General features: G+C 40.2%; 1 protein-coding gene and 1 pseudogene across 2 annotated transcripts in view; both read left to right on the top strand.

Annotated features, from left to right (window-relative positions):
* The first annotated feature begins 3,845 nt into the window (after nucleotides 1–3,845).
* PINX1 (PIN2 (TERF1) interacting telomerase inhibitor 1) overlaps nucleotides 3,846–26,456 on the top strand; it is an 87,007-nt gene continuing 64,396 nt past the window's right edge. Inside the window, exons 1-5 of one of the 2 annotated variants that reach the window (XM_029938596.1) lie at nucleotides 3,846–3,988; nucleotides 7,760–7,864; nucleotides 9,928–10,037; nucleotides 11,688–11,780; nucleotides 13,535–13,613. In XM_029938596.1, coding sequence (XP_029794456.1) covers nucleotides 10,005–10,037; nucleotides 11,688–11,780; nucleotides 13,535–13,613 — 205 coding nt within the window. In that variant the 5' untranslated portion in view covers nucleotides 3,846–3,988; nucleotides 7,760–7,864; nucleotides 9,928–10,004. The remainder of the gene's footprint in view (nucleotides 3,989–7,759; nucleotides 7,865–9,927; nucleotides 10,038–11,687; nucleotides 11,781–13,534; nucleotides 13,614–26,456) is intronic. The other variant, XM_029938591.1, reaches the window with a different exon arrangement.
* LOC115302903 lies at nucleotides 18,252–18,402 on the top strand (annotated as a pseudogene).

Genomic DNA, 26,456 nt, shown 5'->3' with positions numbered 1-26,456 from the left:
TCAAAGCTTGGCCTTTTGCTATTCTCATTCCACACTCCTTCTGGGTGCACACGCCATGGTCCATGGCTTTCTTTAACATTTATGGTTGCATGATTTCCAACTTTTATCTAGCCTAAACCTGTTCCCTGAGCTCTGGGACGATGCTCATACTCAAAGACGCCTCAACCTAAAACTAAGTTGCTTTATTCCTCACCCCCAAATAACATCATTTCAGTTGTAGAAATTTTGAGATTGTACTTGACAACTTTCTCTTGCTCAACTCCCAAATAAGTCTTCCTATATACACCTTTCCCCCTTCAGTGTGTTCTGCCCATACAAGAGCGATAGGGAGGTTTTAGAAGCTATAAATGTGTTACTCCCCTACTTAAAAATTCTTCAATGGCTTCCCAAAGCTCTTGAGACAAAGACCCAGGTCCTTATTATGACCCACAGTGCCTTATAAGAACAGGCCACTTATTCAATTTTGTGGCCTTGCTTTACCTTGCTCTGAACTCAAGCCACATCAAGTCCTAAAATATTCTGTTTTAATTCACTTGTCACTTCTTTGTGGAAGCTTTCTCTAATTTTCCTAAGGTGAATATCCTCTTATATTCCATCCTAGCATCACGTCTTTCTCTTTCACAGCATTTATCTTCAGCTCTAATTCTATATTTATGTATGTAGTTATTTGACTAATGTCTGTCTTCTCTGCAAACTCAAGGAGGGTAGAGGTCATGACTGTTTTGTTCACCTTTGTAACTCTAGCACCAAGTACAATCTCTGAAACAATAAATATTTGTTGAAATGATCATCCTAACCTCTATTTCCTTTAAAATTACAACAGTGCCTTATTGAGTACTATACTGAGTGTTTTCTATATGCCAGATGTCTTTCTAAACACTTGACATGTATCATCTCATTATTCCTCTTAATAGAGGAATAGGGAAGTAAAGTAATTTGCCCAAGATACACAGTAGGTTACCAAAGCCAGTAAAGTGACAGAGCTAAGATTTGAATGCATAAAGTCTGACTTCAGAATCTTATGACTTTATAGTCCCTTTAATGCTCATATCACTGACTCACACTTTTCTGATTAAAGTAATCTTCTGAAAGTCTTTCAGACCTGTAAATAATCTCAGTGATAATCCTTTTCTCAAGATTGGATCAGTTGATATGGAAAGAAGTGAAATGACTTTCTCAAGATTACACTCCAAGCTGGTGGCATAACTTAGACTCTATTTTCTGACTGCTTTTTTACCCCTTACATTGTATCGGCCTGGTGCCTCTTAGGAATGAGCTAAGTTTATCTGGCAAGATTCAGTTCTATTCTTTTATAGATAAAAATTTTAGTGATATATCTGATATATAAAGATGCAGTATAACATATGAGGATTCCATTTTTGTGAGCATACAGAATGTAACTAGCTTTTGTAATTATATGTATGTGGAGTATGTGTTGGGGGGTGGGGGGGACTGACTGAGATTTGCCAGAGCTAAAGAAAAGTAGCAATCATCTGTCTCTGATATTGGTCTTTGCTTGCCTGAAGGCAGGCGACTAGGTCAGATGACTTATCCAAGTATCTTCTAGGTTCTGTTCTTAGAAGCATATTGAAGGCATTTGTTACCTGCAGGTATTCTTCGTAAAGTACTTTTCTTGAACAGAAAAAAAAAAGTATATATTAACCCTGAGTCCATTCATACCTTTGGCTGTTTAATGACCTGCTGCACAAAGGAAGGTCTGTGGATCATCAGCACTCACATCTTTGGAAACTTGTTAGAAATGCAAACTTGTCCCAGACCTGCTGAACCAGATACTATATTTTAATAAGATCCTCAGGTGATTCACATGCACATTAAAGGTTGAGAAGCACTGACTGCTCTGAGAGGGTTTGCCAAGAAAGAGACTGAAGAATAAGACTGAACGTCTTATGCTGACACATCTTATTTTTATTTATTTATTTAAATTTGTAAATGTTTTTATTTGTTTTTGAGAGAGAGACAGAGCATGAGCAGGAGAGGGGCAGAGAGAGAGGGAAACAGAGTCCGAAGCAGGCTCCAGGCTCTGAGCTGTTAGCACAGAGCCCAATGTGAGGCTCAAAATATGAACTGCAAGATCATGATCTGAGCTGAAGTCGGACGCTTAACCGACTGAGCTATCTAGAGGCCCCTGAATCACCTTGTTTTTAAAAGCACAGTATCCACTCCCAGCTGACAGTTTAAAAATACAAATAGGGTTTTATAAATATTTTTTAAATCCTTAACAATAGTTTTTTTCCATTATAACGTGCACTCTGGAACTTGGTCTTTATCATAATCATCTCTGTATGCACACAGACACCTAGAAAAATAGTTTGAATACAGTAGGGGTGTTTTTGTGAATTTTAACTGAACTGTCTCAGTCTCCAAGGGAGTTCTGATAAAATTATGGCAGTGAGATTCTCCAGAAGGGGCATGTGACTCTCCAGTGAAATTCAGGTGACTATAGAAAGATAGAAGGCTTTCTCCTCATGAGTAGAACATAAAGAGAGCATCCAGGTGCCAAGAGAAGCTGAATGAAAGACTAGATTCCTATTCTAGATGAATTTTCCCTTGATCTAGGAGTCTAGACAAACGAGGTTAATTTCTCTAGTTTCAGAAACATCAGAAAAAAGAAACACAAAAGAATAGTTGCTGCTAGCAGTGAATACCCAGGAGTTGAGGGGAAAGAGGAGAGGCAAAATCAATGGAGTTATTATAGCTGAGTCAGGGAGCACCTAAGTTGTGACACAGAAAACAAGAGTTAAGTAGGGAGTTGGACTTGTTCCAAATGAGAAAGGCAGGATCACCCAATTCTTTGGAAAATTAGCTGATCTGTTTGATAAGATAGGAGAAGATAGCAGGTAGTTACCTAAGAGGGGACAATTGTGAATTGATCAGGAAGTCAGTATTTTCAACCCCACATATGTTGGTATATGACTTCAGGAAGACAATTTTGTCTCTTGGATAATGAGAAAGATTGAGACAGAGGTTTGCAACACTACTGCTGTGGTCCAGGTCAAAACGTAACTCAGATTGTTGAGTGTGGCAGTGAATAGTAAGGAATGGTTGTGCCTTGTGATTTGGTGAGCTGCCTTCCCTGGAAATGTTCAGTCAGAAGCCAGAAAGGAATCCTATAAAAGGGATTGCATTTGGATGAATGAAGGATAGACTAATGGTTTCCAGGGTTTGTTCTAACTCTAGCATTTCTTGGGTCTATGAAATATCTATGAGGATTATATATTGGAAAAAACTTGGTCTTGTTGAAGACGGCATGTTAAAAAGAGACAACATTTTAGCCACATTTAGTTATCTTACTAACTTGGAATCCCATAGACAGATTCTTAGTTGTGTATCTACTTACCTATCTCAGAGGGCAGAGGTGGGATACCATACAGCAAAGTCCTCCCTTCCAGGTGAGTTTGTCAAACTCCACATCCACACCGTTTTAAAAACACTGGCGGCCCTAAGGACTGTTATTTACATATTTCTTTTCCTAAGGAGACTGTGAGCAGAGGGCAGAGTTCATGTTTTATTTCCAGAAACCACCACTCAGGGCGTTTAGTAATTAATGTTGAGAATGACACAGGTAACCCTACTGAGCGCTTGCTTGGTGGCAGGCACTGTCAGAAGGGTTTACACGTAGCCAATCATTTAGTACAGGAGCGAATAAACCTAGACCCTCCCCCCTCCTGCTTTAGATCCGAAGATCTCCGATCTCTCCCCCTGGAGGTCTGCACACCCACACCTCCCGGAATATACCCGCCCCGCCCCTAGAAGCTCCACATCCCGCCCACTCGCCGCCACGTGGTCGAGAGCCAGTCGCGCCTCACTGACGTCACCAGCACGCGCCTTGGCCGCGGCAGTCCGTCCAACTGGTTTGTGAGTCTAGTGGTTGTAACTTCTCCGCGAGCGGGCTTCTTGGTTGTCGCCACCGCTCAGGTCCGGAGGCTCGTGGCGTCACAGGCTCTCGACATGTCGATGCTTGCTGAGCGTGAGTGGAGGGCGCGAGGGTGAAGTTTCCAGGTTGACGCGCCCGGCAAGTGGCGAAGGGTGCGGGTCGCCGGCGCGCAGCGGGGCGGGGGATGCCAGGGGACAGGGAAGTCTTGGTTCGGCTCGCCCTGCCTGCCGCACAGATTTCCCAGCGCAGCCTTCCCCAGGTTAGCTACTGGTCTGCTAGGGAAAGAGGCTGCCAGTGTCCACGTGGGACTTTTCCCTGAAGCTCAGATTTGGGCACGCACGCGGTGGGAGCCAGGACGCCGATCGTGGGGACCCAGACCTGTTCTTTACCTTCAGAGAGAAGTTGGGCCAGCAGAATCTCTTCAGGCAGTGAAATCCCGTTCTCCAAGGTTTATTGAACCTGAGAAAGAAAAGCAAGGGGGTTAAAAGCCTCAAACACAGGAAGTTAGCCTTTTTTAGGGTATATAGGGCCAATGAGTGATTCTAGATAAGACTGGCGGTTTGGGCTTAGTTGTAATTGTTAACATTCTTGCATGACAGTAGTGTTGGCTGCAACGCCGCGTCCTGCTTCAGTTTTTCTCTGACATTTACCACCACTTTGTGAAGTTCATCAATTTCCTCTCTGGAGAGGCTATTTGACTTCTAAGCGGTATTTGTAGCTAAGGTTGACTGCCACTAGATGGCAGTCGTGCTTTGGCCATGACTAGCTGCCCCATAACTTTTTGGAAGTGTGTAGTGAGCAATGAACAGAAACAGCTTGTTAAACAGACCTACAGCAACCACCTAGGGATTCTGTGAAATAAATGTTATCAGCATCCTCTTATCTAAGAAGGTGTTAGAATGGAAGCACAAAACGCAAGGAGTAAGGCACAGTTCCAGTTTTACAGGGGCTGATATTGAGCTTCAGAGGAGAATAATTTGCCCCAAGTCGCTGAGCTAGAAAGTGACCACTTTGATCTAGTTATCTCTGTGTCTTTACTTTTTTGTCACTAGGGCCAGCAGTTTTCTATTGTTTTTAAATAGGAACTTAGAGAAAAGAATATGTTTTAGACTGTGATTCTGTGGGCTCTGTTTCTTCATTTGTAAAACTAGGGCTGCTAAGATCTTTTCTGGTTTTAATATTTTCTTGATGTATGCTTAATTCAGCATGCACATTGGCCCTGGCTCTGCTGTTCATTTTTTCTCTTTCCATGATCAGTTTCTGTGGGGCTATTAAAAACTTCTTTTATTATCTTCATTACTAGGCTGGCTTAAAAAAATGAATGAATTGGGGTGCCTGGGTGGCTCAGTCAGTTGAGCAGCCGACTTCGGCTCAGGTCATGATTTCGCAGTTCTTGAGTTTGAGCCCCACGTCAGGCTCTGTGCAGACAACTAGGAGCCTGGAGCCTGCGTCTCCCTCTCTCTCTGCCCTTCTGCTCACGCTCTGTCTCTCTGTCTCTAAAAAAATAAATAAACATTAAAAAAATTTTTTTTTAATTAATGAAATGGTGAATGTGAAAACATTTCAAAGTATGAAATGCTTGCTGTACAGGCATGAAATGCAGTCTGTAGACATCAGTAATTCAGTTTATATGATTTCAAGGGAGGACTTTCAGTTCTTTTCTCCCCACCACGACACCAAATTTTCAAATCTTTGGAATAATAATATAATATTTTGTGTTGTCTTTTAAAATAACTTGGTAAGTATAGTGTATGGCATTTCTTGTGATTAGATGTTTAGGACTGATGTTCTCATTTTAGAAATAAATTAGAAGCAAAGAAAAGTCTATTCTCATAATTTCACTGCCTAGTAATTCTTTTTTCTGATAATTTATAAATTGGGGTAATTCTGTAGGTAGTTTTTGTTTTTCCCTCACTTAACATTAGTGAACATTTTCAGTTCATTAAGCACATGGTATTTCCTCTATTTTCGCTTGCCATATGGACTATATTTTGTTTTCCTTTATTTTTGCCATAGGCAATCTGTTTTTAAAGTCTAGTAGTTTTCTTTGTTTTTCAAAAGTATATTAAGTATTTCTGTAATTTTCAAGTGTTATTTTATTAGGTCTCCTTTATGTAAGACAAAAAAAAAAAATCTAGCTTACCTAACCGCCCCACCCCCATGTAAGACAAGAATTTAATTTATTGATCTCACTTCCCAGTCTTTGTATCATCTGAAGTTTAAGACCTGGATTTTTATCAAGATACTGCTTTTTTCATAGATTCTTTCCTTTTCAAGACCAATTTTTGACACTTCCAGTCATCACATTCATAGTCAAAGCAATTATAGTTAATGGATTTGGGTGCTCATTGTGTTAAGATTTTATATTGCAGTTTCTTTAACTTTGAATATGTCTCGAATAATTTTTTAACAGGAATACATGTTACATGATTGGTATATTTTGAGCTTTTGAGTATCTAAAAGTGTCCTTTGAAAAAGAAAAAAAGGACAAAACTTCTGACCCTGGCTCGAGGGACTCAACACACCTTTCAGAGTAAGCTGATTCCTGGCATAAGCCATGTGGCATTAGGCATGGGATGACTGAAAAGTGAAGTCTTTTGTGGTTGTTATATGGAGGGTTGTTTATTGGGATTACCCCCAAAATGTCTTGATGGAACCATCTCTAGTTAGAACTCCAAATAGGAGGAGTCCTGGCTAGGGGATGGCTAAACACGTGAGCCCAAATAGTGATTCTGCAGACTCAGGGTACTCAACCCTGAGGCCCAGTGCTGTCTCTGACACTGCTTCGACATAGTGTCAGGCATCCCCAAGACCATTCCCAGAGTCAGTGATTTACTAGGATTCAGGATACAGGACTCAGCATGAAGTTGTACTCCTGGCCAACATTTATTACAAGCTTTTAAAGGATACAGAGCGAAATCAAAGACACATGGAGCAAAGTCAGGGGAAACCAGACACAAGCTTCCGGAGTCCTTTCTCAGTGGAGTCATACAGGACACACCTAATTGCCCCAGTATGCGTTGTGACAACAGGTGAAGTGTTAGAAGCCAGGGAGGTTTGTTAGGGACTGATGTCATGTTTCCGGGGGGCAGGGGGGCAGGCTCTGCTTGGCGTGTACCAAAACTCCAGACTCCACAGAAGGAAAGCCAGGTATTCAGTATAAGCCATATTGTTTGTATTAACCGTTAGGCATAGTGAACCACTCATCAGTTCTGAGAATGCTGAGAACCTTCCTGAAACCCAGGTTCTCAGCCAAGGTGCCGACCTTGAAAGCAAGCCTTTCGAAGGTTGGCAGTGAGGCCTGCTGTGTTCTGTTCTGCACGCAGGGTTAACAAAGGTGACATCTAAGCACAGAAGGTTTGTGGGATGAGACTAACAAAGCACATGTAAAAGTTGATCTAATTTGAACAGACCAGTGACAATCTTCTCCTTGCCAGGATTTCCTAAAACTGGAAATTTCTACAGCACTAGAGCCAGAAAGCTGTTCCAGGGAAGTAGGGTTCAGATCAAATAAATTTGAGAAACACGGCATGCTTGCTTTACCCTTAGAGGATCTACACATCTGCATATGAAATGTTCTGGGAAAGTCTCGACTAGGGAACACTATTAAATTTTGTTTTGCACACTATTGCTCTATTTTATTTTAATGAGAAGCTCCTCTCATCTAACATCCTCACCGAGGAAACGCTGCCCTGCCCCTTTAGTTGAGGATCCCTGACATTTCTGCAAGGAAGAGAAACTGACCTGGGGGATCTTTTGTATACGCATTATCAGTCTGCCGTATATGTGTATGGAACAAATTGTTGGAGTTCTTATTGCAAAGGGTGGGCTCATCCATTCTCAGAATTGTCTTTTTCATATAAGCCCCAGTCAAAAACCCCGGAAACCCTGCTGTGGAGAGACGAGAACCCTAATACATACCAGTAAGCAGCCTTCCAGAGAGAACATGGCTAACAAGACTCAGATCTGGTATGTTGTTCATTAACAGTGGCAGTGTTATGCTGTGTATTTACTAAGATAGGTAAAGTAGTAACTTAGTTATGGTTAACGTTTTGGGGTCACCTTTTTCTTGCAAAATGATAGATTTTTGCCCAACTCATTTTTTTAAAATGTTTATTTATTTTTGAGAGAGAGAGACACACAGAGCATGAGCAGGGGATAGTCAGAGAGAGAGGGAGACACAGAATCTGAGGCAGACTCCAGGCTCTGAGCAAAAAGTCAGTACAGAGCATGATGCGGGGCTTGAACCCACGAACCGTGAGATCATGACCTGATCCAACTGAGCCACCCAGGCGCCCCCCATTTTGCTTTTTAAGTAGTCTTTTTCTGCATGCTTGTAAAAAGTTTTTTTTTTCCAGGATGTGTGTAGTTTCGAGTCTCTTTATTGATTTTATGTGTTACACAGTAAGCCTCTCACTGGAAGTTGTGTTATTTTTAAGTTGTAAAGATGTGAGGACAGTCTGGCTGTGACATCTGTCACTGCGTTGATCACCAGGGTTGATTTGGCTGACTTGGCTGGTTAGCCGGGTGTCCCCTTCCTCACCGCTCCATGTGGGTCCCTCCCAGAGCTGCAAGTTAGGTTGGAGAGGGTGACCTTCCCCTCTAAAAGAGGGATAGAGACAGATTGTTCTTCTGTCAAGAGTACACTAGTAACTGCGCTCCCTTCTAGAACCTCCATACAAGCCCTAAAGGTCCATTTGTACAATGTGGGGTAGTCAAGCATCCAAGACTCTGGACACATCCAAGTGAGATGCAGCATGTGGTACTCTGCCTTTCTGGAAGGGGTGGGGGTGGGGCAGTTAAGAGACTCTAGCATAAGGCTGTTATTGATAGTGAGATGCTGTGCTTTGATTGCTGCAGTAGGTGAATAATAACGACATTTGACCTCCAAATTTCTCACTCGGCCACAGTTTACTTTGGGGCTTTATATTCTTGTTCTGTGAACTTTTGGAGGTTCTATGTCTCTGCAGCAATTTTCCATAAAACTGTGCTGATAAATTTGAGTTCCCAACGGTCAATTATTTGTATGCATTAATAAATACTTAATTCAAACAGATTCAAAGCAGTTCCCTTAATTATGTTCTTTTCTTCCTTCATTCCTTTCCTCTTATCTCCTCTTCCTTCTTTTGAATTCACTCATACGTCCATTCACATATTTACTGAGTGCCTGCTTGTGGGCATAGTGTTTTCTGCCCATGTGAAGCATGAAAAAGAATAATACACAAATGTAAGCCATAAGGAGATGATGGTCTCATAAGAAACGTAAGAGATGGATGTTAATAGCCGTAGTACAGAAGAATGTGTGTTAAATGCCAGGAAAGAAGCAGATAATTTATTCTGGAAGTTCAGAGAAGGGGTCATGTGGCTCTAGGGCATTTCAGTGATAAGGGATGGTATCATTACTGTCTGTAGATCACATGTATGGAGGGTGCCGTTGACTCTCCCCAAGATCACAATGACTGGTGTATATTGTGGATTAAGAATATAAGTTTTGATATCAGAGGACCTTGCTTTGTAGAGAGGCTCTGATATGTGTTTGGGGACATTAGGTACATTTCTTTCTGTAAGCCACAGATTTTCTCATCTGAAAAATGGAGGTAAGAATTTCTATCCTCAATTGGGTTACTATGCAAATTGATACCATGCATGGATAGCATTTGGCACAGGATGTATGTCAACAGAAGCTATAGAGGCTGCCGCTGCTGGCGATGATGACACAGGTGTTGACAAGTGCTTTGAGTTGCTGTTTTTAGCAACTGATGGTGTATCATGTATTTCTATTTGTCACATTTGGAGGGAACACTGTTATTTTTATCTTAGGCCAGTTTGTATATTGAGAATATAACAGTTATTGGGAAAACCAGGGTGAGTGATCCAATCTGATGATACTTCATTGAATGCTGAATCTGAGATCTGTGTCTAATAAGACATATTGTTTGTCCTATTTTATGCAAATTTATGTGTACATATTAGGTTTTGTGTGTATTTGTGTTGAAAGATAAACTGCTGATGAGATACTTTGTCATTTGCAGGTCGGCGGAAGCAGAAGTGGGCTGTGGATCCAAGAAACACTGCCTGGAGCAATGATGAGTCCAAGTTTGGCCAGAGGATGCTGGAGAAGATGGGGTGGTCTAAAGGAAAGGTATGTTGGAGAAGAGCAAAAGTAATTGGAGCCATGCGTAAAGGCAAATCAGGAGAATGCATCTTTCTTAGGACACTGGGAGAAATTTATGTTTTCGATCAGTAAGTGATTTTGGAGACATAACTAATTTGTAGTGATAAAATTAGAATTGAACATAAACGTGAATTCTCTTCGTTTATCATTTAAACTGCTGTGATTAGCGTCGTTCATAGTGTGGCTGTTAAATAGCTGCCCTTGGAGTCATACTTAACCATCAGTGTTTTATTTTGTTCCTCTTCATAGCTCAGAATATGCATTTTCCCATTTTCCTCACACTCCATTTATTCCTGGCTGTAATAGGATTTCTACTGATACTTTTGTGTTTAAATGGTTCTTGTGACGGGCTTTAATGATCTTGTTATCAACTCTAGTGGGTCCTTTTTTGTTCTCACTTAAGCCCTTAGCAGCATTGGACATAATGGACTATTCTTAAAATACTTGTGTTTTGGGTTCCATAATACTGCTCTTCCCTCTCTTTTCCTTCTACCTCATTGGCCACTCCTAAGTGTGTTGCTGGCTCTTCCTCCTCCAGGATTGTGAGCTCTGGAGCTCCTCAGGGTTCAGCTCCAGGCTTTGTCTGTACTCTGAAAGGTGAGCACTTTCACAACATACCATACTTCGAATGGTCTAAATTCTGAGAATTGTCCGGGTTTTACATCTTTCCAGATCTGTCCTCTGAGCTTTAGGTTTCTAAGTTCACCAGCTTGCTTGACATTTCCACTTGAGTAAGCATCTCAGGTTTATAATTTTTGTTATAAAATTCTTGATACCCACCTCCCAGTCTTCCCCATCTCAGGTTTTCCCCATTTGGGTAAATGGTCTTGATTGGTTCCCTACCTCTCTCACTTCTGCATCGCCAGTCATTATTCCTCCCTGTCCAGCTCCCTGTCCTGGTCCGCACACTATCACTGCCTGACCTCTCAGCTGCTTCCCTCCCTCCTTTTCTTTCTCTGGGCTGGTTGCCAAACAATAGCCAAAATATCTTTTGAAATACAGAAATTAGATCATGGCGGTCCCTTGCTTAAAAGTTCAGTGGCTTCCCATTGTTTTAAAAAATTAAATCCAAATTCCTACTGTAATTTCTAAGGTTGTGTGAGGTCTAGCTTCTTTATATCATCTTTGTCCACTCACCTAGAGCCACCCGGGGTTGCCTTTTAGTTTCTTCAGTACAGCAGGCTCTCTGGGACACCTTACAAATAAATGTTAATTGATTCAGGGGCTTGGAGTCTTCTTTCTCTACTCTCTCAGTGTTGTTTTATAAAATTATATAATTGAGAGAGACATAGATTTGTAATCTCTCCAGTGGGTTTCCGTTAGGTTGGTAGCAGTGCTCTGATTTCAAGCATCACAAAAAGGCAGGTTTTCCAGTGTGTACATGGGCTGTGAAACAGGTCTCAGGTTGAAGAATTAGCATTCATTATTGTAAGTGCATCCTTGGTATTACAGACATACTTCGTAAGAATCCACTAGACTGTGTCCTCTCTGAGGTAAGGATATTGCCTCACTCCTGGGTATTTCATAATTAATCGAATGGTTGATGAGGGAAGAAAGATGTGATCTCTCTTGATACTTGATAAAAATAATAACTCTCTTTGTTCTGGATCTCCACAGGGTTTAGGGGCTCAGGAGCAAGGAGCCACAGATCATATTAAAGTTCAAGTTAAAAACAACCATCTGGGACTTGGAGCTACAATCAATAATGAAGTGAGCAACAGTGTGTTTGCTAGGGGTTTTCCTTGCGTGATTGGCTTATTTTTTGTAAATGCACACATTTAATCTAATCAAATTGATCAGTTTTTATTCAAGTGTGGGTCCTCCTTGCTGTGACCAACTAAAGAGCCTACAACCAAGCAGGCTTTTCATCACGTAACATGCCTTCACCTTGCATTGTTGACTTTCTGGGATTCCTCACTTGCTTATGTCTGAGAGATCCAAATTCGTTTTGTTCTTAAACTTTGAAAAAAATACTCTTTTTATAGAAATATTCATTTCAGTACAGAAAGGAGTTTTTATTAGTTTTTTCTGCAAGAAAGTGGTGACCGTTTCTATCCTTTTGTCTATTTAAAAAAATTTCTTTTAAACATTTATTTATTTTTGAGAGAGAGAGAGACACACACAGAGTACGAGGGGAGGAAGGGCAGAGAGAGAGAGAGACACAGAATCTGAAGCAGGCTCCAGGCTCTGAGCTGTCAGCACAGAGCTGACGCAGGGCTCAGACCCACGAACCATGAGATCATGACCTGAGCCGAAGTTGAACACTTAATCGACTGAGCCACGCAGGGGCTGCCCTTTTGTCTGTTTCTGACTGTTGGTATACAGCAGTTGAATTTTTTCACGTTTGCCCTTAAGTAGTGGTGCTTTGAAAAATACAACACTGTAATTAAAAATTAATGGCCTATCGTGCTTTTCATTTTCAGTATTACTATAGTGTCTAAGTGTTCAGTATGAAAGTATATATAAGTGTATAAGTATTCAGTGTTACTATAGTGTCTAAGCTGAAAACTTTGTTTCTAAATTTTTATGGTCAATAGAATCTGATAGGAAATCTGGAGAACTACTTATTACTTTGGAGAACTACCTCAAATTATTTTGATTCGATATACCAAGTAATGGACTAGAAATAGTAAATGCACTTAGTGATAGACTAGAACAGCTAAAACTTTCTGGACTAACAGCGAAAATTTTAAACCACTAAAGAGTTTATACGAGGTTGGTTTTGAAGGTAGTTGTTGAGAGATAGATGTACAGATACACTTAATTTTTAGGAGAAGCACTGCCCAGTAAACCTATTTAAAATGCCTTAACCTTCAACATTCTTTAAAAAGTGTGTATAAGGCAAATTTCTGCATTGATACTTGCTTCCCACTGGCTCAGATTGTTTTGGAGATGTTCATTCCCTTTTAAAGTCAGATTATTTTTGTTATAATGAACATACTAGCACCACTTCATGAGGGTGCTGACTGACTGAAGGAGTCTTTCCTACTCTTTCCTCAGTGTTGCTTTGTAAAATTGGGGTCGATGCAAACACGTAGAATTGGGCAAAGTACTTTAAGTTCACACGAGCACAAAAGAGAGCCCTGAAGTCTGTCGTTGTTTTATTCCTTTGACCCACGTAATATTCCCATAATGAGAGAAAAGTAATGATTGTATTTTACTTTGTTTTAATATTTAGCGCGCAGGTTGCCTGTTGATTATTTGATTATAGTTGGACTGTCGATAAGTGATCCACATTTGAAATCAGGACTCAGGCTTCTAAGAAACCCATTTTTAATATTGATACAGATAAATTACATTTTATTTATATTATTTCTTCATTCAAATTTACAGCATAGTATTTTGATGAAACACTTAAAATTTCACATTAACCACTAGATTTCCTGTATTCCAGAATAAATCTATCATAACCGGTGTACATAAACTGTAAGCTTACCTTTAATTGATATTTTGGGTGTTTTCAGGATAACTGGATTGCTCATCAGGATGATTTTAACCAGCTTCTGGCTGAGCTGAACACTTGTCATGGGCAAGAAACAGCAGGTAGGGGAAACTTTTAAAATATTTTTACACTGTAAGCATCATATATCTGAAAGTTAATTGATTGAAGCTATTACAAATAGGCATTTCTGTTTACATTTTAATGGTGCTCTCACCATCAAAAGGAAACACTTTCTCCCCTTAATAGTTTGAGAATGGCAAGATAAATCTGTTCAGTTCTCAATCTCAAAATAGTAAGACCTTTCCAGGGATCCTTGAGTGTGACTAAAAACATGTTTTTAAAATTCAAAGCAAAAACAAATACATATACAAAGCAAGAAATATCAAGTGGGACCACAAGCCAGGAGCCAGCAAAGGCTTACTAGAAAAGCCCTTTTTGTATTGATACTACCTAGTGAAATTTATTTTACCTTTGAATGTATATAAGGATTCAAAATGCTCAGATATAGTGAAATTTGTTACAAGGGCCTCAGTACTAGAAATTGTATATGGAAGGTGTAGGAACTGGAAATGAAACAGTTGAGTATTGGGCATTCCATATTAACAGAAAGATAGTACTGTTGAGGGGACATGGATGTTATAGTCCTTAGACTTTTGGGCTTTTGGTCCAGTTTTAGAGTTTAAGGGAAGTTTTTTGTCACGTGGCTATTTGGAAAGCAATGACATGATGTCAGCTAATTCTTGAAGAAATCTAGACTGTTAGCTCTTCTGCAAACAGCTTTTTAAAAAATAGTGGTAAAATACACATAACATAAAATTAGCCATCTTAACCATTTTTAAGTGTACAGATCAGGGCTGTTAGGTACATTCACACTACTGTGCAACTAGCACACCATCTCTTCATGAAACTCTTCATCTCGTAAACTGAAACTCAGTCCCCATTCAGTACCAACTCCCCATTCTTCTCTCTCTCAAGCCCTTGGCAGCCACCATTCTACTTTCTGTCTCTGAATTTGACTTCTCTGGTTACCTCATATAAGTGTGATCATACAGTATCTGTCCTTCTGTGTCTGGATCATTTCACTTAATAGAATGTCCCCAAGGTTCATCCGTGTTGTACCATTTCCAGGCATTCAGTTTTGTATTATTTCCTTCCTTTTAAGGCTCAATAGTGTTTCATTGTAGTCCGTACCACAATTTGCTTATCGTTCATCCATCAGTGGAACGTGGGGTTGCACTTCTTGGCTATGGTGAATAATGCTGCCGTGAACATGAATGTATAATGTCTCTTCAGGTCCCTGCTTTCAATTCCTTTGGGTGTATATCTTGAAATGGGATTGCTGGATCTCATGGTAATTCTAATTTTTTGAGGCACCACCATAGTATTTTCCATAATGGCTACACCATTTTACATTCACAGCAGTGCACACGACTTCCTATTTCTCCATGTGTTTGGCCGCACTTGTTATTTTCTGGGTGTTTTGTTTTGTTTGTTTGATAGTAGACATCCTGATGGGTGTGAGGTGATATCTCAGAGGCTTTTGATTTGCATTTCCCTAGCGATTAGTCATGTTCGACATCTCTTCATATGCTTGTTGGCTATTTTTATGTTTTCTTTGGATAAATGTCTTCAATTCCTTTGTCTCTTTCTGAATTGGATGTTGTTGATGATGATGATGAGTTGTATTCTGCAAATATTCTGCAAACATTTTTGTAGGAATTTCTTTTCATTCCCTGTGCATGTTTGGCATATAGTGAACTGTCAAAAGATGCTTGTTAAATTAAAAGAGGAAAAACTTTGTGGAATTAAACTTGAAATCAGCCAAGTTCAGCAAACATGTATTGAGCTGTGTACTGGATACCGAGTTAGACTCGAGGATCTGCACCTGTATGCGACAGTCCCTGCTTAGGGGGTAGTTAGAGCATATGCTGGTAATTGGTAAAGTTAGCGTGCAAATCCAACTCTGGGAAGATATATTGCAGTACTGTGTATAGGACTGAACCCAAAAGCATGAAGGGAGAGGTGCTGTGTTTATATTTTCCCTAATTCCTTTTTGTTGGAAGCTATAACCTGGACAGTTTTTTTATTCATGGTATAACTATTAGAACTATCCTAGCAGTTCTATATAAAAAGATAGTTGGTCCTAATATAGAAGATGCCAGTTTGTTAGCCAGAGAAAAACATAAGGAAAATGTTTTGCAAAAACACTAACTGGACTGGTATTAGGAAATGCAGGATATATGCAATAGTAAAACTAAAGGACATTAGCCCTTCCTAATTATAAACAAAAACATCTTTACATTCAGGATTTTAATTGAAATCAGTAGAACCACAGATACGAATGTAAACATGATCATCTAAGACTTGTAGGTTTTGACTGAAGAGTAAAAGAGTGTCATGGTTTAGAGATGAACACCAGAGCCGGACTGCCTGGATTTGAATCCTGGTTCTGACATCTCTACTTATGTGACCTTGAGTATGTTACTGAACGTCTCTGTACCTTGGCTTCCTTTTTGGTGAAATGCAGATAATAGTACCACCCTCAGAAGGTTATTGTGAGGATTAGTTATATTAATATAACTAAAGCACCCTAACCTATAGTAAGTAGTTAATAAGTGTTAGCTACTATAATCTTTATGATTGTTGTTACTTGTAGAGCTAGAACTCCATAGTAGAATATTTTCTCTTGATTACTTTTAGTAATTAGCATATAGTGCCATCAAGAAAGAGTGATACTTTTCAGGTGGGTAGATTTGGGCTTGTTCCTGAGGCTATTCCTAAGTGTCATTAATGAAATCAAAGGCAATAATGTGCTTTCTCCCCAGATTAAGAAAAAAATAGAATGCTTTTAAGGTAATGAATATTATAAATAGCCGTACTTATTGGCAGCAAGATATACATAAAATTTGAAATCTTAGTATGACTGATGGATGATCTGCAATTATTATAAAGTAAAAAAAAGGAAGACGAAAAACTGTAGATATGGTATGCTTTTGTAGAAAAATAGAGATGAAATACGTGTGTGTGTGTGTGTGTGTGTACTTGGGTATGCATCAGTGGTTTTCAACTGGGGACAATGTCTGGAGACATTTTTGGTTGTCACAACTGGAGGTGGGGTGCTTTTGGCAACCGGTAGATAGAAGCCAGGGATGCTGTTTAATATCCTACAGTGCACAGGATAACAAAGAAGTATCTGGCCCCAAGTATCAGTGGTTCTGAGGTTGATATACATAGAGTAGCTCCAGAATATCTGTTCTGTATATATTTCATATACACAAAATATCTGTGGAAAAATACTGAAGAAACTGGTAAGAGTGATTGCCTCTAGGAAGGGGGCTGAGTGGCTGGGAAACAGCGATGAGAGGAAACTGAGCTTATACTATAGTCCCTTTGTACCTTCATGACGTTGTATCACGTTTGTTATGTCTACTGAAAAAATTGTTTAAAAATTAATTTTAAAATTGTTTCTTCAGCCCATTTACCTCATTTATGGCCACTTCCTGATGTTTCTGCTCTCCTTTGCCACAGAACTCGAATTTTCTATACAAATTGATTTCAGTTCTGTTCTCTTTTTTTAAAAACTTTTAACATGCCTTGAATCAGTCTCAGTCTGTTGCGCTGCCTCTCTTTTGCCTCTTACAGAGTTGGTGGACACTCAGCAGGTGGGGTGGAGAGACCCAGACATCAGACTCACTTCTCTGGATTTCCTTATCCTTAACTGGGACTGTGTAATTCTCTGCTTTGCTCCACTATAATATCTTGAAGTCATTTCCCCTGCCCCCCAATATTGTGTTGTGGTTTTCCTAGCAAGAGAGACCATTGAAATGAGCCAGTTCACCATTACTGGAAGCAGGACTCTGCCTAGAATATTTTAAATAAACTTTATTGAAGTATAATTTATATATAATACATTGTACCTATTTTTGAGAGTACAGTTCCATGAGTTTTGACAAAAGTATATACCTCTAATATATAATATCATAATAACCATGATAAAGAAATTTTCATCATTATAAAAAATTATCTTGGGTCACTTCCAAGTCAGCCCCCATCCTCTCCCTCCCACCTCTCCTCACTTCATTCTCTGGCCCCAGACAACCACTGATCCCTCTATACAGATTAGGTGTGTTTTCTTTTCTGCCTGGCTTGTTTTTTCTCAGCATGAGTCTGAGATTTATCCATGTTGCATTTATCAGTAACTCATTTCATTCCTGAATAGTATGCCATTGTATAAGTATGCCATAATTTGTGTATCCATTCATCTGCTGATGGACATTTGGGTTGCTTCCAGTTTTTGCCTACTATACGCAAAGCTTCTGTGAACATTTCTGGATACGTCTTTGTGTGGACATACGTTTTCATTTCAGCACGAGCCCTGCGCTCTGTGTGGGCTCCTTTCCTTGTGCCATGTCCAGAAATTGCCTCTTGACAGAAAGCCAGGGCAGCCCTTGAGCTCACGTCCTTTGTTGCCCCTCCATCAAGGATGACAGTCCTGTGCTGCCTGTTGTTCATGTCTGATGAGTTGTTTCATATCTTTTGTTTTCCATTGTTTTTAGTAGAGGGGCATGACCGTAGCAGTTACCTTTTGTGGGCAGATGATAGGGAATCTCCTTCCTGTTTCTTTTAAACCCATGTCAGTCAGACTTTGCCTTACTGCTCCACAGAATCTGCCCTTGCCAAAGTCACCAGTGACTTCCATGTTACCAAATCCAGTGGGTATTTAAAAGTAATTTTTTTTAAAGACTATACTTTCAGGGATCATTTCTATAGTTTGTTATTAAAAATAATTCTTTTAGAGGGACGAACAGAGGGAGAGAGGGAGAAAGAATCTCAAGTCAGTTCCATGCCCAGCATGGAGCCTGACATGGGGTTAGATCTCAACGACTCTGATCATGACCTGAGCCCAAATCAGGAGTCAGATGCCTTACCAACTAAGCCAGCCAGGCACCCCTCCAGTAGGCACTTTTTAATCCTCAGCTTACTTCACCCATGACATAGATGTTAACTGCTTCTTGAATCACTCATTTTCCTTGGCTTCCCAGTCCCCACCGTCTCCTGGTTTTCTTCCTGATTCACCAGCCACTCCTCCCTTATCTCTGTTGCATTTCTCTTATCCCAGGCTGATCCTGTCTGGAACGCTGCAGTTCAGTCCCGGACTGCCCTCATCTATTGTCTATACCAATTCTTCAATACATCATGGCTGGATGTAACAGACCATGGCTGAGATGTTTGGTGACGAGTACCAGATTACTCACTGCGGTGTCACCCTCTCTCCTAAATTCCAGACTTGTTTTGAACTTACAACTCAGTATTCTTCATTTGGGGTGTCATCAGCTATCAACTTCTCACACTTAACATGTTCGAACTACAGTTTTGGCTACTTTCCCACACCCACCCACAGACGGTTTTATCCACCATCTTTCCTATTTCAGTTGGTGTCAGTTCCATCCTTCTAGTTGTTTGAGCTCAAGAACTGTGTCCACTAGGAAGTGTTGTTGGTTCTGCCTTCAGGATATATCCACACTCTGCTTCCTGCCCTCTGCACTGTAGCCAGTGTGGTCTGAGCAATCATTTTTTCTTGTCCAGATTTATAACAGCTACCGAAGCTGGTTTTCTCAGCCATGGCACTACTGAAGTTTTGGGCTAGATAATTCTTTGCTGTGAGGCAGGTCCTGTGCAAATAGGATGATTAAGCAGCCTTCCTGGCCTCTGCCCACTAAATGTCACTAGCACCTCTCCCACCCGCCCAGTAGTGGTAACCATAATAGAATGTGTGCACATTGCCAGGTGTCCCTTGTGCAAAATACCCCTGGTTGAGAGCGGTGCTCTCAGTTGAGCTTTCTTTATCCATCCATGGTCTCCTCCTGCATAACAGAGTGATTCTTTCAGATTTTAAGTCTGTGCCATCCTGCTCTCCTGCTCAGAGCTTATCCCTCCAACCCCTACCCCTGCCACTGCTTCCTCCTTTTCATTCAAAATAAAAGCCAAAGTCCTTTCAGTGAACATGCAGGCATATATAACATGGACCTTTATGACCTCACCTCCTGCCACCCCTCTTCTTACCCATTCCATCCTAGCAACTGACCCTTGTGCAGGGTTGTGACTACAGCAGGCATCCTCTTGCCTTAGGATTCTGCACTAGATTCTGTGTCTCTCTAGAACACTCTTCCCTCCATTAGCTTCTGTGCATTTTCTGAGCAAGGTCCACACTTATTGCCAGTTAAAAATTGCTTCTGTTTTTGGAAGCCAATTGGAAATTGGTAAGAATAGCAGTATAAGGGTATTATTTAGAAATATGAAGGAAGTAAAACCCAGGAGAACCAGTTAAGAGTAGAGTTGGGGCAGGGACTTTGCTGTGTTATTGTTTTTTAGCTTTGTTGAGATATAATTCACATGCCATATAATTTACTTATTTATAATATACAATTCAGTGGCTTTTAGTATATTCACAGAGTTTTCACCAGAACCAATTTTAAAACATCTCATCAACCCCCAAAAGAAACTCTACCCAGTGGCAGTCATGCCCCATGATCCCCCTACCTACCTTAGGTAACTGCTGATTTACTTTCTTTGTCTAAAGATTTGCCTATTCTGGACATCTCATGAAAATGGAATCCTACAACATGTGGTATTTTGTTACTGGTTTCCTTCACTTAGCATAATGTTTTCAAGGTTTATCTTTGTTATAACATGTATTAGTACTTTATTCCTTTTTGTTGCTCAGTAATACTCCATTGTAGAAATATACCATGGTATATCCGTTCATTAGTTGATGGGCATTTGTGTTTCTTCCACTTTTTGGTCTGTTATGAATAATGCAGCTATGAACACTGTTAGTTTTTGGCCTGTATTTTCACTTTTCTTGGGTATAGATGTAGAGTGAAATTGCTGGGTAATATGATTACTGTATATTTAACTTGACTTAAGTAACTGCCACACTCTTTTCCAAAGCAGCTACATCACTTTACATTCCTACTAGCAGGGTATGAGGACTTTAATTTCTCTTCATCTTTGCTGGCACTTGTTAGCATCTGTCTTTTTTATTTTTACTTTATCATGGCTATAAAGTAATATCTACATGTGGTTTGATTTGCATGTCCACGGCTAATGATGTTGACCATTTTTCATGTGATTATTGTCCATTTGTGTCTTCTTTGGAGAAATAGCTATTCAGGTCTTTTGCTCAATGTTTAATCAGGTTATGTGTCTTTATTGTTGTTTAGTATACCCCAACTTTTTCAGTTCCCGAATAGTTGAGAGAGAGAGTAGCAAAGCTTTGGATGGTGAGGGTTTGAAAATTTATCCAAATCTCTTTGTTTTCTAAGCTTTTTATTTCCTATCAGGTATCACTAAGTTTGTATTACCAGTGACTGTGGCCAGTTTCTACTACACATAAGCTTGGATACCAAGTGTGATATTGGGTTTATTTATTTATTTTTTAATGTTTATCTATTTTGAGAGAGAGCATGCAAGCAGGGGAGAGGTAGAAAAAGAGAGAATTCCAAGCAGATTCCGCACTCTCAGCACAGAGCCTGACGTAGAGCCTGACTCACGAACTGTGAGATCCTGACCTGAGGCAAAATCAAGAGTTGGATGCTTAACCTACTGAGCCACCAAGGCGCCCCCTATTGGGTGTAATAACAAAGTGGTCACAGCTGAAGAAAGTGTGGAAAATAGTTTAGAAAACAGTGATCCTGGATGCAACTGTGAAAGAGGAAAAGCTAGGAAATATGAAACAGAAGATTAACGTGAGAAGATCTAGTATCTAATAGAAGTTCAGCAGCACAAAGAAGAGAGAGAATGGGACAGAGGCAGTATTTAAGGGGATAAGGGCTGAAGACTATAGAATTAGTGACAGTCTAACAGTGTAACAATATAGCAGAACACCACACACACATATGGTCATGCACACACACATTCACAGAGAGGTGAGAAGACTTTTAATGCAGCCAGAGAAGATATGCTGATTATCTTCAAAGAAACAATAGTTGTAAATGAAAACAGAGTTCTTTTTTTTTTTTTTTAATGTTTTTTAAAATTTATTTTTGAGAGACAGAGAGAGACAGCATGAGCAGGGGAGGGTCAGAGAGAGAGAGGGAGATACAGAATCTGAAGCAGACTCCAGGCTCTGAGCTAGCTGTCAGCACAGAGCCGGATGCAGGGCTTGAACTCACGAACCATGAGATCATGACCTGAGCTGAAGCCAGATGCTTAACAAAGTGAACCACCCAGGCACTCTGAAAACAGAGTTCTTAACAGTGGAACCCAAAAGACATTGGAGTAATAATATATTGAGGGAAATATAACTGGCAACCTAGAATTTTATACCCAGCAAATAAATATTTCAGGAAAGTGATGGAATAAGTTTTCAGATAAAGCTTTACCTCCAGTAGACCTTCGATAAAAGAAATTTTGAAGGATGTATTTCAGTCAGGAAGAAAGAATACTTATTATCTTCAGTGTCCCCAAACTGGCAGTAACCCAACTATCCATCAGCAGTAGGATGGGCAGGTAAACTGCCATGTTTGTAAATGCAAAGAAGTGAAGTATAGTTATATGCAAGAGCAGAGAGCAAGGGTTGGTAAACTTTTTCTGTAAAGGGCCACATAGAAGTAATTTGCAGAGCATAGCATCTCTGTCACAACTACTCAACTTGACTAGTGCACTGTAAAATCAGCAATAATTAATATATAAACAAGAGGATGTGACTGTGTTCCCCTTAGATGTTATTTACAAAACCAGGTGGCAGATCAGAGTTGGCCCATAGGCTATTGTTTGTTCCCTGGCATGGAAGAATCTCATTCACTTAATGTTGACAGAAAGAAGTGAGACATGATAACATCCAGTATGATTCCACTTGTATAAAAGTTGAGAGGGCAGGTGAAAATCTGATATTTAGGTGCCATACTTGGGTGGTCAGGTTATTTTAAAATACAAGGAAGTGATTACTATGTAAGACAATAGTGATTACTTTGGGGAAGAGGCAAGGAGGTGGCGTTTCTCAATGCCACAGGGCTCACGGGGAACTTTTGGGGGTGATATTAGTGTTTTGGTTTTTTTCCTGGTAGGTAATTACATAGGTTATTTGTGAACATTATGTTTTACGTACTTTCTGTGGCTGTTACTCACCCACCCTCTTGAAACTAAATGGTTAAAACCAAAACCAAAGCAAGAGGAAGGGGATTATCACAAAAATCAAGATTATGGTTACCATTAGGACTGTGGTTACAGTGGTTGTCAACTGGGGGCGATTTTGCCCCTCGTGGGAGATGTGGCAACGCCTGGAGACGTTTTTGGTTGTCACAGCTGGGGAGATGTTACTTCTGTCTAGTGGGTAGAGGTCAGACAGCTAAGCATCCTTCAGTGCCCAGCACAGCTGTGCCCCTCCGTCCCCAAACAAATAATTACCCCAAAATGTCAGTAGCTCAGGGGTTGACACACTCCATTCTAGGAGGAAAGGGCATCTGGGTGCTGGATGCTTCCAGATACAAGCAGTGTTCTGTTTTCTAATCCAGGAAGTGGGGGGTGGGGGGAATTGCTTTATAACTATGGACTTACGATGTTCCTATATATGATGGTATGTGTCACAATAAATCTAAAAATTTACATGGTCTCTTTCTGTTGGACTTAATTACTTGAGTAATTTGTGCCATATTAAACCTATAATGAAGGTTAAGTAAGAGTAACATGCAGTGGTGTTGGGGTATCAACTATAAATGGCAGTCACTTTTCTTACACAGATTCGGTGATGTGATTAGTGTATTAGATGGACTTGAGCTGGCTTTGCATGACCACAGTCACGGAGGCAGAAGCTTTTGAGTCTGAGGCTCTTTTTCTTAGAGGCATCCACACATTCTTGAAGAGGGAAAATGAGTTGACTTTGCACTTTGTTTGGTATCATAACTTCCTCTTTCATGTACTGAGTTACAGAAAACTTTGTAATTTTGTAGGTGATAAGGTTATCAAGACATGATCAGCTCCCAGATTCATAAAAGAAAGGAGCTATGAGATTCATTTTTGTAGGTACTAAAAGAAAGCAGATATTTGAGCAGTTTGCACAGTGATAGCTAGAAAGTTACTTTTTCTCTGATGGTATCATGATTACTCTTTTCTGAGATATGCCATCATAGTTGCAAAAACCCTGGTTTGGGACAGATGTACTTTGTTCTGTTTTTGATTGCTGAGGCTGAGCACAGTGAGGTTGGGCCTTCATGATGTATTCCCGGAAGTGCAGTCGTGAAATGTTTAAAGTGACCCAGGGAACCCTGTATTATTTGTCAGGAAGGTAGTGAGTGCGTAACAGCTTTCAAGTGACAGTGCTTTGTCCTCATGCAGTCTGGTGCACAGATTTATCCAAGCAGGCTGATTCTTTTTGCGTAAAACAAGCAGGAGACTGCCAGAGTTTCTCATCTGTAGATTAAGTTCTACCTCAAGACTTGTAGAGGGTGCTGGTAGCCCTGCACATGGGATGGAGCCGCTCACTGCTTACTGTCCAGCCCAGGACAGGAGAGACCAGGCCTTGCTATCTGCCGGTCCCAATACTAGGAAGTCTTTAGAGCCTTCCTGTAAGGAAGACCTGTCCAAGGAATGGACCTGGGGAACTAACAGGTTATTTTTCTGCCATGTCATCCTTGGTAAATACAGTATCTTCATCCAAGTGAATTTTTGATCATGTTACTTGTATTAAAGCTGAAAAGCAGATGAAACAATAACCCAGTACCATACTTTTCTACTATAATAATATTTTTAGTTCATTAAGACTGTGTACCAATTTATACAGTATGCATTTTAACTAAGCAGAGATCCCATACCGTCCACTTCATGGAATCTTGCAAAGGTTCTAGAAATAAACCTTATTTTCCTGTGGGACATAAAACTCAGTATATTATTCAGATTTTATTTTTAGGCATTATTTTATTAATTAGTTCTCTCCACAGACTCAACTTGGGTTTTTGGTGGACTTCATGGTTTTAGAAAAAGTTTGTTATTTCCCTCAGATATTTTGTCCCTTGTGATTTTAAATATTTTTGAAAATAAACTGGGTTGCCAATCACCTGTTTAGGACAGCAGTCTTCAAGTTTTTTTTACACTTTGAAAAACAGTATACTCTATATCACATTTTTTTAAAGTTTATTTACTTATTATGAGAGAAAGTGAGTGAGCTGGGGAGGGGCGGGGGGTGGGGAGAGAATCTCAAGCAGGCTCCGCGCTCTCAATGCAGAGCCCAACACAGGACTCAGATCCATGAACTGTTTTCTTCTTCAATATTACTTTGGCTATTCAGGGTCTTTTGTGGTTCCATACGAATTTGAGGATAGCTTGTTCTAGCTTTGAGAAGAACGCTGGTGCAATTTTGATGGGGATTGCATTGAATGTGTAGATTGCTTTGGGTAGTAATGACATTTTCACAATGTTTATTCTTCAGATCCAGGATCGTGGAATGTTTTTCCATTTCCTGGTGTCTTCTTCAATTTCTTTCATAAGTTTTCTATAGTTTTCATCATATAGTTCTTTTACATCCTTGGTTAGGTTTACTCGTAGGTATTTTATGGTTTTTCGTGCAATTGTGAATAGGATCAGTTTCTTGATTTCTCTTTCTGCTGCTTCATTATTGGTGTATAGGAATGCATCCGGTTTCTGTACATTGATTTTGTACCCTGCAACTTTACTGAATTCATTGATCAGTTCTAGAAGGCTTCTGGTGGAGTCGATCATGTTTTCCACGTACAGTATCATGTCCTCTGCGAAAAGTGAAAGTTTGACTTCTTCTTTGCTGATTCTGATGCCTTTTATTTCCTTTTGTTTCAAATCCACGAACTGAGAGATCATGACCTGAGCTGAAATCAAGAGATGGATGTTGGGGCGCCTGGGTGGCTCAGTCGGTTAAGCGTCTGGCTTTCGGCTTCAGCTAGGTCATGATCTCACGGTTTGTGGGTTTGAGCCCTGCGTCGGGCTCCGTGCTGACAGCTAGCTCAGAGCCTGGAGCCTGCTTCAGATTTTGTGTCTCCCTCTCTCTCTGACCCTCCCCTGCTCGTGCAGTATCTCTCTGTCTCTCAAAAATAAAAACTTAAAAAAAAAAAAGAGTTGGATGTTTACCCAACTGAGCCACACAGGTGCCCCCCCCCAACTCCGTCTCACATTTTTAAGAGAAGCATTTATAAGGTTATTGATCATATCTTTAAATCATTGCAAAAGATATAATTTCTGGCCTATTTGGGAAATACTAGCATTTTAAAATAAAACCATTACGTTATTCTCAAATGTATCCCGTGGATGCCATATACCAGTGCAATTTGATATCCGATGCTGTGTATTTAGAAATACACCAGCAAGTCTTTTAGTAGTCAGAAATGTTATATTTCATAGTTCCTTTTCCTCTGAAATAATGTTTCCATTGCATATACCCATAGTTATTTTATGCTTATACGTTTCTTTTTGCTTAAACTTAAAATTCATCATCCTATCCTATTTCTGTGCCACAAAACAAATATATACACATTTTTGGTTTATTTCTAATAACCCCAAGATTTTATGTGTAACTATTTTTTTTAATGTTTTATTTAGAGAGACAGAGCATGAGAGGGGGAGGGGCAGAGAGAGGAGGCACAGAACTGGAAGCAGGCTCCAGGCTCTGAGCTAGCTGTCAGCATAGAGCCTGATGCGGGCTCGAACCCATGAACGTGAGATCTGACCTGAGCCGAAGTCGGAGGCTCAACCGACTGAGCCACCCAGGCGCCCCTGTGTAACTATTTTTTATTTGGATGAAGTTGCCATTATATCAGTAGATGACAGTGAATAAAACTGGGAAATACAAATTTTGATAAATAATTATTATAACAGTACAGTCTTTGTGGAAGTGCGTCTCTTGATGAGAGAGATTGGTGTGGGGAGAGGGGCTGCTTTTGCTGCTTTGATTAAAGGGTGCCTCCCAGTCCTTTGGCTTG

This window comes from Suricata suricatta, chromosome 1 (assembly GCF_006229205.1).
Source record: "Suricata suricatta isolate VVHF042 chromosome 1, meerkat_22Aug2017_6uvM2_HiC, whole genome shotgun sequence".
NCBI lineage: Eukaryota > Metazoa > Chordata > Mammalia > Carnivora > Herpestidae > Suricata > Suricata suricatta.
This window is presented reverse-complemented; position numbering and strand designations above follow the sequence as displayed.